Source organism: Asterias amurensis, chromosome 5, assembly GCF_032118995.1.
Source record: "Asterias amurensis chromosome 5, ASM3211899v1".
Classification (NCBI taxonomy): Eukaryota; Metazoa; Echinodermata; class Asteroidea; order Forcipulatida; family Asteriidae; genus Asterias; species Asterias amurensis.
Window position 1 is genome coordinate 21,569,525 of NC_092652.1, and position 17,271 is coordinate 21,586,795.

At 38.0% G+C, this 17,271-nt stretch overlaps 1 protein-coding gene across 1 annotated transcript in view; it reads left to right on the top strand.

The window, feature by feature from the left end:
- The window catches only part of LOC139937483 (lymphocyte antigen 75-like), a 53,488-nt gene extending 44,031 nt beyond the window's left edge, over positions 1-9,457 (top strand). The window contains exons 42-49 of the mRNA XM_071932635.1: positions 909-1,060; positions 1,878-1,977; positions 3,492-3,736; positions 4,218-4,389; positions 4,660-4,908; positions 5,520-5,696; positions 5,949-6,041; positions 7,766-9,457. Coding sequence (XP_071788736.1) covers positions 909-1,060; positions 1,878-1,977; positions 3,492-3,736; positions 4,218-4,389; positions 4,660-4,908; positions 5,520-5,696; positions 5,949-6,041; positions 7,766-7,989 — 1,412 coding nt within the window. The 3' untranslated portion in view covers positions 7,990-9,457. The remainder of the gene's footprint in view (positions 1-908; positions 1,061-1,877; positions 1,978-3,491; positions 3,737-4,217; positions 4,390-4,659; positions 4,909-5,519; positions 5,697-5,948; positions 6,042-7,765) is intronic.
- The last annotated feature ends 7,814 nt before the right edge of the window (positions 9,458-17,271 follow it).

Consider the following 17,271-nt stretch of genomic DNA (forward strand, 5'->3'; position numbering starts at 1 on the left):
ACTGCAGCTCGGGGCTGTATACTCCCTAAATGGGAGCTGAGAAAGATTAAAGGGATGTTTATTGGCTCAATGACCAGGGGACTAATGTAAAGCGCATTGATACGGTTTATTGTGAAATGCGCTATATAAGAACTTGTCATTATTATTATTATTATTATTTTCTTTGTTTTTGTCATGAATGAATGACATAATAGGTTTTTTTTCCTATTGGTTTCACCTTTTTCAGATTCCTTATTGTATTGTGCATTTTCCTCATCTTTTATTGCATTGCCCTTTTATATATTTTTGCTCATTGTTTGTTTTGCATTGATTGTATAGGAACTATATATAGGCCTAGTGTTTTTAAATTTTTATGAAAAAGATATGTAGTTTTTTAAGAAGATTTTTCCACACAGTTTTCCTTTTCTCCTGCATTGACCCAATCTTTGTGAGTCAGTGAACATGTGTGTTTTGTACACATAGTGTTAATATCAGGCGGGCAGCTTTTGTTTGAAATTTAGCATTAACATCCGAAATAATGAAGTTGGGACTGTCACTCTCAAGATGTCTTATCTTTATGCATTTGTGTTGACTTTTTAATAAAGGACTTTTAATGGAAGAGAGCAGTAAATTAACAAGATAGGCCTACTGTATAAAATTGTGTATAAAATGGGAATTATAACTGCTTTCTGTTTTACACCAGTTAATATCCTGTCTTTTCATGTATATCTGTCATTTTGTCTGTCCGTCCATAGGCTGGGGAACAAAGGCTGTTGCTTCACCCCGGACCTAAATGTGGCTGTTTGTTTAAAGTTCACTTTTGTATCACTTTTATAAATGGTTGCAAATGATGTGGTTAACTTTCAAGATACTGCAAGTTGTTTTAAATGTAGTAAAAAAACCTCCTTTTCATATCCAAACCATGTCAGCATTCCTCACAACCAAACTAAAGGGCCTGGACTATCGTATGTGGATCGGACTCAGCGATCTCACCATCAACTCACAGTTTGTGTGGATAGACGGTACCGCTGTGGACTTCACCAACTGGGGACCAGGGGAACCAAATGAAGCCGGTGATGGGGTAAACAAGTCAGATCACTAAATATCAACAACAATATCTTTATGGGATTGCATTTTTCTAAAGAAAGTATAAATTTAGTGCAAAAAAAAGTAAAAAAAGGAAAGGTTCCAGGGCCCCATTTCATAGACCTGCTCTACAGACTTGACAGAAAAAGTTCCTAAGCGCAAACATTTTTGCTTACTAAAATAAGGTAACTAGCCTAACTAACTTGTGACTATTAATTTTGGCTTTTACCCTTACACCGATGTGGGTTAGCACTGTATACTCAGTACTTTCTACAGATATCTACAGGCCTATTGACCAAATTCACCCGACGTCATCATCAGCAAAATCTTGAATGCGCCATACTGGTGGGCAATTTCACTGTGCGTTTTCATATATAACTCTATGCCGTGCGTTATGCAGTGAAGTGCGCATTTTAGGCAACGGGGCGTTAATACGCGTAAATATAACTGCCCACCAACATGGTGAGCGTGGCATCAGTCGCCGCGTGTGACGCGTGTGCAAGGGGTCAATAGTCACTGTAGATGAGCCCATCATGCTTCATTACCAGAAATATTGAAAACAGAAAACTTTTTGAAACTGAAAAAAAGTAAATGCATTGTAGCATTCCCACCCCCTCCCCCCCCCCTCAACATGATTTACAACAAACAATCTATTTGGTCTAATATATACCCCTAAGGCCAATAATCTTGACAATAGTTGGAACTCTTTTTTTTTTACTCACTTCCATCTTATTTCCATCTCTCTTGGCCTTGTTTAAGGAGACAATATTTTTTGTTAATTTCCGTCTCGATGTCTCTTGACTTTGTTTCAGGAGGACTGTGTTGAGATGTATTATGACTCGACCTCGGCTGGAGAGTGGAATGACGTCAGCTGCTCTAAAGTCAACGGCTACGTCTGCCAATCATACATCGGTAAGATGCCGGATTGATTGGGTTTGTTTAAAGACTGATGTCCTGTGCACTTCATGGAACTGAGTGTCTCTTTACCATGATTGTCAATTTTTATTCGTTGGGACTGCGGATTTAAGGTCTGGGTGCTGTCACAAGTTCAGATCCCGGTTGTGGTACTTGAGAATTCTCTTATACGATCCTATAAGCTAAAGTAATAGTTCCAGCCAATTTTCTATACCTTCCGCCCGGGCAGTACAGTAGTTAAAAAGCAGGACATTTCTTGTCAGAACTGAGAAGTCTCCCGAACCTCCGATAAATAGGTTAGATTAGTAGAATACAGTTCTCTAAGAACAAACTCTACCTGGCAAGTAGATACACACATGGTGTTACCCCAAACCAACTATATTGAGAATTCTCCTAATCATGTAACAGCAATAATAAATAGTTCGTATACAGCACAAATATCCTAGAAGCTCAATCAAGATGCTCTCTAACATTTTTATCCCTGTTTATTTTGCGTTTTTTTTGCGTCAATTTTCTCTAACTTTCCCAGTTTCATGTGGAGTATTCAAACACTTTCGAGCTGCTTAAATTAGCACGGGGTTCATTTAGCACAATACTGTCCATACTGATCGAACCGTCGAGTTAATCCAACGGTTCTTTTTAGAACCACTCCAACTCATTTAGAGATGTTATTACATGGTTTTACCGCAAACGCTTCTATATCTTATTTCCACCATGCAAAGTTTCAAATCCTACTAATACTGTCCATGTCCTCTCTGATTCCCATTTGCACACCCAGGTTAAGACAAGCAATTATGGTAAAGTACCTTGCTCAAGAACACAAGTGTCATGAACGGGAATCAAACCCATAGTTGTGATTCTGTCATTATTTTGGTTTAGTTCTATCGTCGTGGCCGTCTTGTGGTATTTGTATTGTTTGTTTGTTTGTTTGGTTGGTTTTGTTTGAGGTGTTAGTTTGAGGTGTTTGTTTGTCTTGTTGGGTGTTTTGTTTTTGCGTTTCGTTTATCCGTCTCGTTTTGATGTTATTGTTGTTACTATACGCATTGTTTTATAATTTTAAATGATCTTATTACCTTCTTTTGTTTTGTAAAAGGCATCCCAGCTTACAAGCTTTGCTTTAATGGGCCATGCCTCCATACAGTTTTCAGTCTTGTAACATCCTATTGTTTGTATTTGTATATTGTGTTTGTATGGAAATAAATGTTGATTGATTGATTGATTGATTGATTGAAGTCTTGAAGATTCAAAAATTTGAAATTACTTGAGTCTGATGCCATAGAACACTTGGCCATGACACACCACAAACTCCCAAGCCCCATCTTACCATCTAGCCTCTTTCATTTTATCACTCTGACAGTAGACTCAGAATTGCAAAGGTTGTGGGTTTGAATTCACAGATCTCAGGGAAGTTCCGAGTATACAGTGCTAACACATATCAGTGTATATGGGTAAAACCAAAATAAATATTATTATAATCTCATATTACACTTTGTTTTCTTCTTATCCACCAGATCCCTTTCTACCGCCTCAATTGACACCCATCAACCCCTGCCCAGCGGGCTACAGTAACTACGGCAATGGGTGCTTTAAGGTGTTGCCCACACCGATGACGTTCAGCGATGCAAACGCACAGTGTAAGAGAGACGACAATGTGTTCCTTGCCAGTATCATGGATCCGTACGAGCAGGCCTATGTGGAGACCCTGCTTCATGACAATGGCGGGACGCCGGTGTGGATTGGTATGGTGGACGACAAGGTAAAATTCGTTTTGTTTTTTTCTTCTCTTGAAGTAAGATTGAGATGGATACTGTGCCCAAAATTTCTTCAATATAAATATTCTATGACTTTGAATGGCCAGTATAATTGATTCAAACAAAGTGTTTCATGCAGGGAAGTGGCAAATGGAGGTATTTTAAACTTCAGTTATGGATCTAGGGTCTATTTCACAAAGAGTTAGGACTAGTCCTAACATAGGACTAGTCCCAAGAGATATAAAAAAACGTACAGCTAATCCTAAGTTAGGACTAGTAACTGGTCCTACATTTTTGTAACTCGATATATAAGACTAGTCCTAACTCTTTATGAAATCCACCCAGGGGTGTGGGGTGCAGAATGGCACTTAACTGCACAGCTTTGCAACTGATGTCAGGGTGATTCGCTGTCACTTCAGGGTATCCTGAAACAGGCAACATTTCAGATGTAATAATGTCTCAATTTGTCATGGTTTCCTGCTCTAGGTTGAAGGCATGTATCAGTGGGTTGATGGCTGGCCAATATGGTTCACCCACTGGGGGCGTAGTGAGCCCAGCAGAGGGGCCGGTGAGGGATGCGTTGCCATGGAGCCCAGCGGTAATTGGAACGACACCAGATGCAGTGATGTCTACTACGGAGTCTGTAAATATTCTCTGGGTAAGTTTTGCTCGATGAGAACTGAAGAAAAAGAGAGTTAAGATCTGGTGCTGCAGTTGACCTGATTTCCTGCAGCTAATGCTCTGGTCCATCATGGTCATGCCTCAATTAACCCCTGTTCAATGCTAGCATACCTTACAATATATATCGTAAACCACAACAATGTTGCTGTCATAATGGGTTTGATCCAACAACCAGGCCCCATCAGATTGCAAAATATAAAAATATTCAATTTGTGAAAAAAAAAACCTACTTTTCCTTCCCTCTCAGTACCATTGCCCACCGATCACCCAGATACACCCGGTTACTGTCCAGACAACTGGTCCCCATATGGCAGTGATTGTTACTACTTTCAACCTGAAGGCCAGGACCTCATTGAGTGGCCCATTGCACAGTTTGATTGCGTCAGCATGGGCGGCCAGCTCGCTGATATTCACTCTGTCCAGGAGAACGAATTCGTTCGCACCGGGACCAAACGATCTGACTCTATGTGGATCGGACTTTATCGCTCAGACACAGGTAAGTTTAAAGCCGGAGGGACTTTTTTCTTTCAACATTATTGTATCTAGGGCCTGATTTTATAGAGCTGCTGAAAAAATTGCGGATAAAATTTCTGTAAAAGTAAAAAAATCACAAGTGAAACTGACTGGGTAATTTTCAATATTTGTGGGTTAAACTTTAAGAAAATATAGAGGGACTTGAACATGCGACCTTCAGACGATTCTGCTGGCACTTTACCATCTCAGCTATCTAGTATTTGTTCAGGGGTGCCAGTCAGAAGCCATTTAACCTGTCAATGCCAGATAGCCAGGTATCACATCCCTGTTCTGTTTCTTTGTCTCATAAAATCATTCTTAAAAATCTCCACCATATTTTATATTTTGGTCGCAGGAGTTATTATATATCAACTTTGATTTGACTACTTCATTTGTGTACATTTTGCCGTTGTTGTTAATAAATGTATTTATTCTCTGCCTTGTAAAAAAAACCTTGTTTATTGGTTGCTTCTTTGTACATGATTGTTATGGCTTTGTACTGTTTTCATGAAGTATGGAAATAACTGTGAGTTTGAGTTGAATTGAATAGAACTTACGAATACTTATTGTCCTCTCTTTCTTTTTAAACAAAAGGTGGTTTTTCATGGGAAGACAACTCCGGTGTGGACTACGTGAACTGGGCCGAGGGTGAACCCAGCCTCCAGCATAACGGTGATCATGAAAACTGTGTAGAGTTATATCTCAACAATGGCCGCTGGAATGATATCGACTGCAAACAGATTAAATCCTACGTCTGCAAAATGCCAAAAAGTAAGTGTAGTCAATGATATTATGCAAGATGAAATCTGACAGCTCAGCCCTCTTTGGTTCCCATTCATACACCTTGGTTAAGAGAATACACTTATGGTTAGCCATTGGCCAAGGATACAATTGCCATGACTTGGATTCGAATCCACACTCCAGTTGAAAGTTATTTATAAAAAAAAGCGTTTCATCTTTTAAAACAAAATTGTGAAAATGGCAATCCACTTTGAAAGTTTTCTGTCTTGATTTTTGTTACAGTGCCCATTACCTCGGCCCCAGGACTGAAGACCGACATGCAGAAAACAGACTCCCTTGTTACTCTCCCTGGAGGAGTTACCAAATCCCCTCAAAGTAAGTTGGAACATAAACTCTTTTGTCAAAATTTTTAGTTTCTTCAATAAGAACTTTTGTCATAATTTTCAGTTTCTGTCATAAGAAACTGAAAGATTATTTGTTTGTTTTTTTAAAGGTTATTTACACACTACGCTTTGTAAACTTTGATTTACTATTATCAAATAGTTCATGTTCACTTTACTTTGTTGTGCCAAGAACATGCCGCATATCTTTTGCTGATAGAGCCTCCTCAGTGGACCAAAACTCTGGAATACTAGCTTCCAAATCACATCAGGGACACAACGTCCCTCAACACGTTCAAGAGCTTTAAAAAGCTCACTCAGTGTTTCAGGAGGCCTTCCATCAATGACTTATTTATTCATTCTGCACCTTTTAGCAAACCTTTGATTTAGAGGCTTTATGAATTAATTATGATTTATTGATTGATTGATTGACTAATCTATTTGAGCTTTGGATGCAGAAAGAGCCAGTTTTAAAAGCTTGAGTTTGAAACTTGGCTCTTGCTGGACACTTCTTAAAAATTAAACCCATAGCTCTTTGAACATCTTGAGTGTGTTTTATATATTTCTTTCCGTTTGCCCATTTAAGTTTTCTATGGTTGTATATAAAATACTACCAAAATGTTTTTCTGTGGTTTGTTGCCTGCAAACAGCCACATGATTGATTTCACTCTTCCCTATGCGCACCTTTATATAAGGAAATACTGCACTTGGAACGTGCAGTGCCAGGAGGGGTGCTTTGGGTTTTTTTCATCATGTTGCTTGCACATTGTAAATGCATGTGTAGGTATTGGAGGTGATGTATTTTCTGTATTTTCTGTTTTTATTCTATATAAGAATATACTTATAAAGTTTTACCCTATTAAATTGTATTGCTTTTGTGACAAGTGATTTCTCAACAGCTTATTGTTTTGGTTCCATCAACCCACTTGTTGAGGAACTTGAAAATAAGATTCAGATGTTTTGTAAATGGTCTTGTTCTCTTTCGCTCTTGATTGAATTTAAATGTGTTTAAGTTGTATTATTTTCAGTTGATATTGATTCCTTACTGCATTGTTAATGGCATTTGATTTCACATAAATTGTTTTATTCATTCCTGTTTTCATTTGTGAATTTGCATAATTATATTATATTTTCTGTGTGTAATGTGTTTTGTTTCTTTTATTGCTCTTTAGAAGTCAACTTTAATTGTGTTAAAGCTGTATTGTTTTCAATTGAAATTGATTCCTTACTGCGTTGTTTTTGCATTTTTATATTTTATATGGCATTTGATTCACATAATCTGTCTTGTTCGTTCCTGGTTTTTATTTTTGTGCATTTGCAGTTTAGCTGTTTTACATGTCTACTTTTGATATACCGTAATTTCTTGCATATAACTTGAAGGCCTATGTATATATGTGATATATATTATCTTCATTGTAACTTTCATCAACAGCTAAGGCTACCCCCCCCCCCCCCCTAGATTTATATTTTATATACATTTTTGAACAAATTTAATTTGTAAAAATGTTTTTAATTTGGCCTCTGGCGACTTCTAGAGAATCTAGAAGTAGCCTCTGGCTATGATGACACTCATCAAAAACTAAGGACACATCTCCAACTAACTTACATCTAAATATATTTTAGTATGTTTTTTTAATTTGTAAAAGTTGTCTCTTTTCGGCCTCGGGCTGTAATGACGTTTTTGATTAATAAACCATATTCAATTCCTCCCTGTCTTAGAATCCACCGGTGTCTCCACTGGAGTAATTATAGGGATCATCCTCGCTGTTCTTGTAGCTATCCTCTTCATTGGGCTGGTAGCCTTCTTCATGGTAACCCGCTCCTCCAGCAAATCAAAAGCCCCTCTCGATATCGGCACAGTCGGGTTCGACAATGCTGTGTATCATACAGACACCGGGGTAGTTCAGGTACAAGACACAATGCAGTCGGCAGCTGAGGCTTAACCAAGAACCAGCCCCTATTTTAAAAGAGAAGTATGGCCGTGTCCGAAATTGTGACTTTGACTACAGCTACACAGCTGGATCAGCGTGTCTGCCAGTGTTGAAGAATAGCTACAGGTGCAAGCTACATGTAGCCGTAGCTGCAGCCGAAGTCGTTGCTTTGGACACGGCCTTCAGCTTTTATTTGACAATGAACAATTAGTCTTTCAGAAAAGTGGCCTTAGCCATTGAAGAAGCTGTCTAGTTGTACTTGAATTTAATGACTTTGGCTTATGGCTATGGCTTTTTGTCATATCCACAGTGGAAGCCATCCATTTTAACAGATCTTACAGAGACTGTGGAAGTGGTACTTATTGAATAGAGTGTGGGAAAAATTGTACAAGTTAGAAATGCCCATTTCTTGCACTTCTTTAAAAAAAAAAGAAAGATGTATTTGGCGTACATTTTACAACATTGGTACAAAGTTGAAATGACGGCTGCTAGGGGCTTTCCAGGTTTGTCATTATTAAGTGTTTTTTTTTGGGTATAAAATGTTTATACATTATGAAATGATCCTAAAAAATTAAAATACAGCATTACAGTTATATTTCCAACACACGTAAATTATGTTGAGAACGCCAGTGAGGTTAAAATTAATCAATTGTTATGTATATTTACCATCATGAATATTCAGTATGTATAAATATAAAGCTTTCTTTTTAATTCTGTTGAAGAAGAGAGATGCACCTTCCCATCCAAACATTGAAGCAAAAATTGTCCTTAAACAAGAGACCGATCCAGTAGGCTCCGCCCACGACGGACGTGTGAGCAAGGACACGTGGGCCTCTCCAATGCCTTTCTGCACAACTCTGCCGCGTGCGCCAAGATACGCGCACGCTTGTCGGACCTTATTTGTCGGACCTTCGTTGCGCTGTGATTGGTCAATACGCAATGGGGCAGAGCTTAGTGGATCGGTCTATTGTCTGCGTACCAAGAGTGAAGAAGGAAACCAGTCAAAGATGGTACAAAGTACATGGGAATTTGGCTGGTTACCATATTCTGGTAAGCAACATGACTTTGTGCTTTGGGGCTATGAGATTGGGCTGTGTTTTTTTGTTTCTACCACTGTTGGCCGATGTTCGAATCCAAGTGTGTCACAGGGGTAGAGACTCAGCCACATGTATTTGTTTTATTTTGGATCTCTTTCTGTAAGGTTCAATTTTTATATCAATTTCTAAGACTGTAGATTTGTTCAATGTTGTTATTGTTGTTTAGTTTTCCTTTTGCTCAAGCCAAAAGTGCTTTTGATGATTCCCAGTTTTCTGTTTTAAGAATAAAGTATCCTTTGATTACCTATTTTTACAATGTAATAAAGATGCCCCATGTTGTATGTTTTTGCCCAATTATTATTCTTATCAACATTATCTCTTTCTCTCGTTGTTTTGTTTACAGAATGCGTAAACATTTTTTTTTTATACCACATGATTTTATATTAACGTCTACATATTCATAATTATAAATAAAATATTAAAAAATATTGAGAGCTGGTCTGTTTTATTTCATTGACAACGAATTTTGTATTTTCTGGAAAAAAAAAATTGATTACGTCACCACCAATAGTCTCAAGTAAGGACCAAACTAATTCGCACTGCTCAACGTGCGTTCTGATGAGCTAAAATTTTACCAAGTGAGAAGACTGGTCTTTGACAATAGTAGTTAGTGTTCAATGATGTCTTTAAAACAAGAGAGTGAGGCAATTTTCGATTCACGGCTTCGACTTTGGATCCAGCTTCAAGCTCCATTCTCACGTCTGAAGCTCTGAGGACGTACGCAAAAGCGCGCGCAAAATGTCAAAACAACCGCGGGGCCAAGCTAGCCAGAGTCGAATCTGGAGCCGAAGCCGTGGTTTAGAAAATGACTGATCTCCTTGGCAGATAGCGATCGATGGTGATTTGTTGTAACAAACGGGTGCGCACTACAGCTTTAATCACGCGCACTACAGCTTTAATGTCGCGCACTATAGCTTTAATGTCGCGCACTGCAGTTACCAGACCAATTTCGCGCTTCTTAACGCATGTCATTTTGCTTCGTGGGCAAAATGTGATACCGGTCACGAGCGCAGACCGAAAGGAAAAGAAAAAAAACAACAACAAACAACAGCAATCCCCTGACAAAACAAAATCATGTTTGATTTGCGATTTTGCCACGAACGGAGTTTATTAGAGATGTGGTTTACCTGGAATCAGAAACATTGCGCATCAGCTGCTCGGGGAGAGGATCGGACACCTTGTCCTTGACGGCAAACTGGCGACCGAAATCTCTGTTTATTCTGACAACAAGGAAAAGGTTAAAATGAATCGGATTAAGGTGTTATGTGTCCGTGTGCTTTCCAAACAATATCTGCCGTGGCTGGATGAAAGGTCGTCGTATTAGTAGCATTTATGTCTAAGCATGACTCAAATGGATGGTGCAGAGATAATTCTAACTGTATTAGGTTAGATCTTGTGTAGACTTTTATTCAACATGCTAAGTACTTAACAATCGCTTAAATGTCGCTAGCGGCTCCTCTGAATTTCTGGAAAATTGTTATCTTACCTCAGCAGGAAAATATTACGAAGGGGAAATATTTAGAGAATGATGAAACGTGCACTATATAAGGCCAATGGGAAACGTGTACTTGCTTCTTTTCAACCCTTCTCTGAAAATTAACGAGGGAACATTTCCACTAATCAAGTTTTAAAGGCTGCCGAAGCGCACGGCTGTTTTCAATACTTGGATTGTGTTCATGTTTCGTTGTTATGGTTTTCACAATAATAGACCCGACTCACCTGATAACGCCATCAAACATGTTTTTTTTATATAAAATTCAACTCAATATCCGTTTCAATATTGCAAAAGAAAACTGTACGAAGACTCCTGCACGTAATTACGGAGAAGGTCAATTTAAAAAAAAAATGTATTAAGAACTACTAGAAGGATAATTAGGTTATAGACACAATGAAGCAGAGGCTAATGAGGTAAATCACAAGACACTATTGTTAATTACTCAAAATAATTATTAGCATAAAACCTTAGTTGGTAACGAGTAATGAGGAGAGGTTGAAGTGAAGTAATTTTCCACGAATTTAATTTCGAGACCTCAGAATTAGATTTTGAGGTCGGGCGAAATCAAGCATCTGAAAGCATACAAAGTGTGACAAATTTTTTTTTTTTTTTATTATTTACATCTCGCAACTTCGACGACCAATTGAGCTCAAATTTCCACAGGCTTGTTATTTGATGCATGTTGAGTTACACGAAGTGAAAAGACTGGTCTGTGACAATAACCATAAATGATGTAACCAATGTAGTCAATCACCACAGGTAGTAGTGCAGCTCGTACGTTCAGGTAAATTCCGCAAAGGATTAAGGTCCTCTAGACCAATTAGAGGCACAGATTAAAATAATGAATTGATTTTTCGTCTTAACCGTAAATGGAGTTCCTTTATTTTTAAAACATTTTATGAAACAAATCTAGTAAATAAATCAACTCACAAGGTGTTGAGGCCTCCGAAAAAAATCCCACAATTGCACACAAAATAAAAAAAACAGGTTCATGTTAATTTTCAGAAAGATTTTTTTTGAAGAAAACTACCCTTAAAAATTGTAAGTGTGAAATGCGTTACAGAAATAAATCAAACTGATTTCCCTAATTTCACTTATTTGTAACACTCCCGAGTTCACCTAGTTTACGAGTTCACTGTATACAACTTGACTTAAGTACGAATTCACCTGGGTACGAGTTCACTTAAATACGATTTCACCTGGGAACGAGTTGCATTGGGGATGAGTTTACTATGGGACGAGTTGACTTAGGTATACTTTGTACACGGGCTGAGTTGACTTCATTGTGTACAAGTTGACTTAAGTACGAAATTACTTGGGTACGAGTTCACTTGAATACGATTTCACCTGGTAACGAGTTGCCTTGGGGATGAATTTACTTTGGAACGAGTTGACTTAGGTATACTTTGTACACGGGCCGAGTTGACATGAGTACTATATGATCCGAATTCTTCCAACAGGTCAACTCGTGCCACAGTCAACTCGTACCTATAAAACCCACATTTGAATAGCACATATTAAAACAAAAATTCGATTATTCGTCTTAACCGTAAATGGAGTTCCTCTAATTTCAAAATATTTAATAATAACATATAAAACAAATCTAGCGAATAAATCAACTCAAAAGGTGTTGAGGCCTTCGAAAAAATCCCACAATTGCCTACAAAATGAGAAAAAACAGGTTCATATTAATTTTCTGAAAGAATATGTTTTTAAGAAAACATCCCTTAAAAATTGTAAGTGTGAAACTTCGTTACAGAACTAAATCAGACTGATTTCCCTAATGTCACTTATTTGTAACACTCACGAGTTCACCTAGTTAACGAGTTCACTGTATACAACTTGACTTAAGTACGAATTCACTTGGGTACGAGTTCAATTGAATACGATTTCACCTGGGAACGAGTTGCATTGGGGATGAGTTTACTATGGGACGAGTTGACTTAGGTATACTTTGTACACGGGCCGAGTTGACTTGAGTACGTTATGATCCGAATTCTTCCAACAGGTCAACTCGTGCCACAGTCAACTCGTACCTATGTCATAGCGTACCGGTTATTAAACGTACGTTGTACCATGGAGGAATGTACTGCAGATCTAGAGGAGATATTTGTGGCATTAAACTTCCCAAAACCCGCGTTTGAGTAGCATAGATTAAAACAAAAATGATTCGATTATTCGTCTTAACCGTAAATGGAGTTTCTCTAATTTCAAAATATTTAATAATAACATATAAAACAAATCTAGTGAATAAATTAACTCAAAAGGTGTTGAGGCCTACGAAAAAATCCCACAATTGCCTACAAAATGAAAAAACAGGTTCATATTATTTTTCTGAAAGAATTGTTTGTAAGAAAACATCCCTTAAAAATTGTAAGTGTGAAACTTCGTTACAGAAGCTAAATCAGACTGATTTCCCTGATGTCACTTATTTGTAACACTCCCGAGTTCACCTAGTTACGAGTTCACTGTGTACAAGTTGACTCACAAGTACGAAATTACTTGGGTATGAGTTCACTTGAATACGATTTCACCTGGGAACGAGTTGCATTGGGGATGAGTTTACTATGGGACGAGTTGACTTAGGTATACTTTGTGCACGGGCCGAGTTGACCTGAGTACTATATGATCCGAATTCTTCCAACAGGTCAACTCGTGCCACAGTCAACTCGTACCTATGTCATAGCGTACCAGTTATTAAACGTACGTTGTACTGCAGATCTAGAGGAGATGTTTGTGGCATTAATTCCCGTTTTTGGAAGACGGCTTCCCAAAACCCGCGTTTGAGTAGCACAGATTAAAACAAAAATGATTCGATTATTCGTCTTAACTGTAAATGGAGTTCCTCTAATTTCAAAATATTTAATAATAACATATAAAACAAATCTAGTGAATAAATTAACTCAAAAGGTGTTGAGGCCTACGAAAAAATCCCACAATTGCCTACAAAATGAAAAAAACAGGTTCATATTATTTTTCTGAAAGAATTGTTTGTAAGAAAACATCCCTTAAAAACTGTAAGTGTGAAACTTCGTTACAGAAGCTGAATCAGACTGATTTCCCTAATGTCACTTATTTGTAACACTCCCGAGTTCACCTAGTTACGAGTTCACTGTGTACAAGTTGACTTAAGTACGAATTCACTTGGGTACGAGTTCACTTGAATACGATTTCACCTGGGAACGAGTTGCCTTGGGGGATGAGTTTACTATGGGACGAGTTGACTTAGGCATACTTTGTACACGGGCCGAGTTGACTTGAGTACAATATGATCCGAATTCTTCCAACAGGTCAACTCGTGCCACAGTCAACTCGTACCTATTTCATAGCGTACCGGTTTTTAAACGTACGTTGTACTGCAGATCTACGGGAGATGTTTGTGGCATTAATTCCCGTTTTTGGAAGGCGGCATCCCAAAACCCACATTTGAATAGCACAGATAAAATAAAATTATTCGATTATTCGTCTTAACCGTAAATGGAGTTCCTCTAGTTTCAAAACATTTAATAATAATATATAAAACAAGTCTAGTAAATACACCTGGGAACGAGTTGCCTTGGGGATGAGTTTACTTCGGGACGAGTTGACTTAGGTATACTTTTTACACGGGCCGAGTTGACTTGAGTACTATATGATCCAAATTCTTCCAACAGGTCAACTCGTGCCACAGTAAACTCGTACCTATGTCATAGCGTACCGGTTATTAAACGTACGTTGTACTGCAGATCTAGAGGAGATGTTTGTGGCATTAATTCCCGTTTTGGGAAGGCGGCTTCCCAAAACCCACATTTGAATAGCACAGGTAAAAAAAATTAATTCGATTATTCGTCTTAACCGTAAATGGAGTTCCTTTAGTTTCAAAACATTTAATAATAATATATAAAACAAGTCTAGTAAATACACCTGGGAACGAGTTGCCTTGGGGATGAGTTTACTTCGGGACGAGTTGACTTAGGTATACTTTGTACACGGGCCGAGTTGACTTGAGTACTATATGATCCGAATTCTTCCAACAGGTCAACTCGTGCCACAGTAAACTCGTACCTATGTCATAGCGTACCGGTTATTAAACGTACGTTGTGCTGCAGATCTAGAGGAGATGTCTGTGGCATTAATTCCCGTTTTGGAAAGGCGGCTTCCCAAAACCCACATTTGAATAGCGCAGATAAAATAAAATGATTCGATTATTCGTCTTAACCGTAAATGGAGTTCCTCTAGTTTCAAAACATTTAATAATAATATATAAAACAAGTCTAGTAAATACACCTGGGAACGAGTTGCCTTGGGGATGAGTTTACTTCGGGACGAGTTGACTTAGGTATACTTTGTACACGGGCCGAGTTGACTTGAGTACTATATGATCCGAATTCTTTCAACAGGTCAACTCGTGCCACAGTAAACTCGTGCCTATGTCATAGCGTACCGGTTATTAAACGTACGTTGTACTGCAGATCTAGTGGAGATGTTTGTGGCATTAATTCCCGTTTTGGGAAGGCGGCTTCCCAAAACCCACATTTGAATAGCACAGATTAAAAAAAAAAAAGGATTCGATTATTCCTGTTAACCGTAAGTTGAGTTTATCTTATTTCAAAACATTTAATAATAATATACAAAACAATTCTAGTAAATAAATCAACTCAAAAGGTGTTGAGGCCTTCGAAAAAAATCCCACAATTGCATACAAAATTAAAAAACAGGCTCATATTAATTTTCTGAAAGAAGTTTTTTAAAGAAAATACCATAGAAATTGTAAGTGTGAAACTTCGTTATAGAAATAAACAAACTGATTTCCCTAAATTCACTAACTTGTAACACTCCCGAGTTCACCTAGTGATGAGTTCACTGTGTACAAGTTGACTCACAAGTACGAATTTACTTGGTTACGAGTTCACTTCAATACGATTTCACCTGGGAACGAGTTGCCTTGGGGGATGAGTTTACTATGGGACGAATTGACTTAGGCATACTTTGTACACGGGCCGAGTTGATTTGAGTACCATATGATCCGAATTCTTCCAACAGGTCAACTCGTGCCACAGACAACTCGTACCTATGTCATAGCGTACCGGTTATTAAACGTACGTTGTACTGCAGATCTAGAGGAGATGTTTGTGGCATTAATTCCCGTTTTGGAAAGGCGGCTTCCCAAAACCCACATTTGAATAGCACAGACAAAATAAAATGATTCGATTATTTATCTTAAGCGTAAATGGAGTTCCTCTAGTTTCAAAACATTTAATAATAATATATAAAACAAGTCTAGTAAATACACCTGGGAACGAGTTGCCTTGGCGATGAGTTTACTATGGGACGAGTTGACTTAGGCATACTTTGTACACGGGCCGAGTTGACTTGAGTACTACATGATACGAATTCTTCCAACAGGTCAACTCGTGCCACAGTCAACTCGTACCTATGTCATAGCGTACCGGTTATTAAACGTACGTTGTACTGCAGATCTAGAGGAGATGTTTGTGGCATTAATTCCCGTTTTGGGAAGGCGGCTTCCCAAAACCCACATTTGAATAGCACAGATAAAATAAAATGATTCGATTATTCGTGTTAACCGTAAATGGAGTTCCTCTAATTTCAAAACATTTAATAATAATATATAAAACAATTCTAGTAAATAAATCATCTCAAAAGGTGTTGAGGCCTTCGAAAAAATCCCACAATTGCATACACAATTAAAAAACAGGCTCATATTAATTTTGTGAAAGAATTTTTTTAAAGAAAACATCCCTTAAAAATTGTAAGTGTGAAACTTCGTTACAGAAATAAACAAACTGATTTCCCTAATTTCACTTATTTGTAACACTCCCGAGTTCACCTAGTTAACTCACAAGTACGAATTTACTTGGGTACGAGTTCACTTGAATACGATTTCACCTGGGAACGAGTTGCCTTGGGGGATGAGTTTACTATGGGACGAGTTGACTTAGGTATACTTTGTACACGGGCCGAGTTGACTTGAGTACTATATGATCCGAATTCTTCCAAAAGGTCAACTCGTGCCACAATCAACTCGTACCTATGTCATAGCGTACCGGTTATTAAACGTACGTTGTACTGCAGATCTAGTGGAGATGTTTGTGGCATTAATTCCCATTTTGGGAAGGCGGCTTCCCAAAACCAACATTTGAATAGCACAGATTAAAAAAAGAAAAGGATTCGATTATTCGTGTTAACCGTAAATGGAGTTTTTCTTATTTCAAAACATTTAATAATAATATACAAAACAATTCTAGTAAATAAATCAACTCAAAAGGTGTTGAGGCCTTCGAAAAAAATCCCACAATTGCATACAAAATTAAAAAACAGGCTCATATTAATTTTCTGAAAGAAGTTTTTTAAAGAAAATACCATAGAAATTGTAAGTGTGAAACTTCGTTATAGAAATAAACAAACTGATTTCCCTAAATTCACTAACTTGTAACACTCCCGAGTTCACCTAGTTATGAGTTCACTGTGTACAAGTTGACTCACAAGTACGAATTTACTTGGTTACGAGTTCACTTGAATACGATTTCACCTGGGAACGAGTTGCCTTTGGGGATGAGTTTACTATGGGACGAGTTGACTTAGGCATACTTTGTACACGGGCCGAGTTGACTTGAGTACTATATGATCCGAATTCTTCCAACAGGTCAACTCGTGCCACAGTCAACTCGTACCTATGTCATAGCGTACCGGTTATTAAAC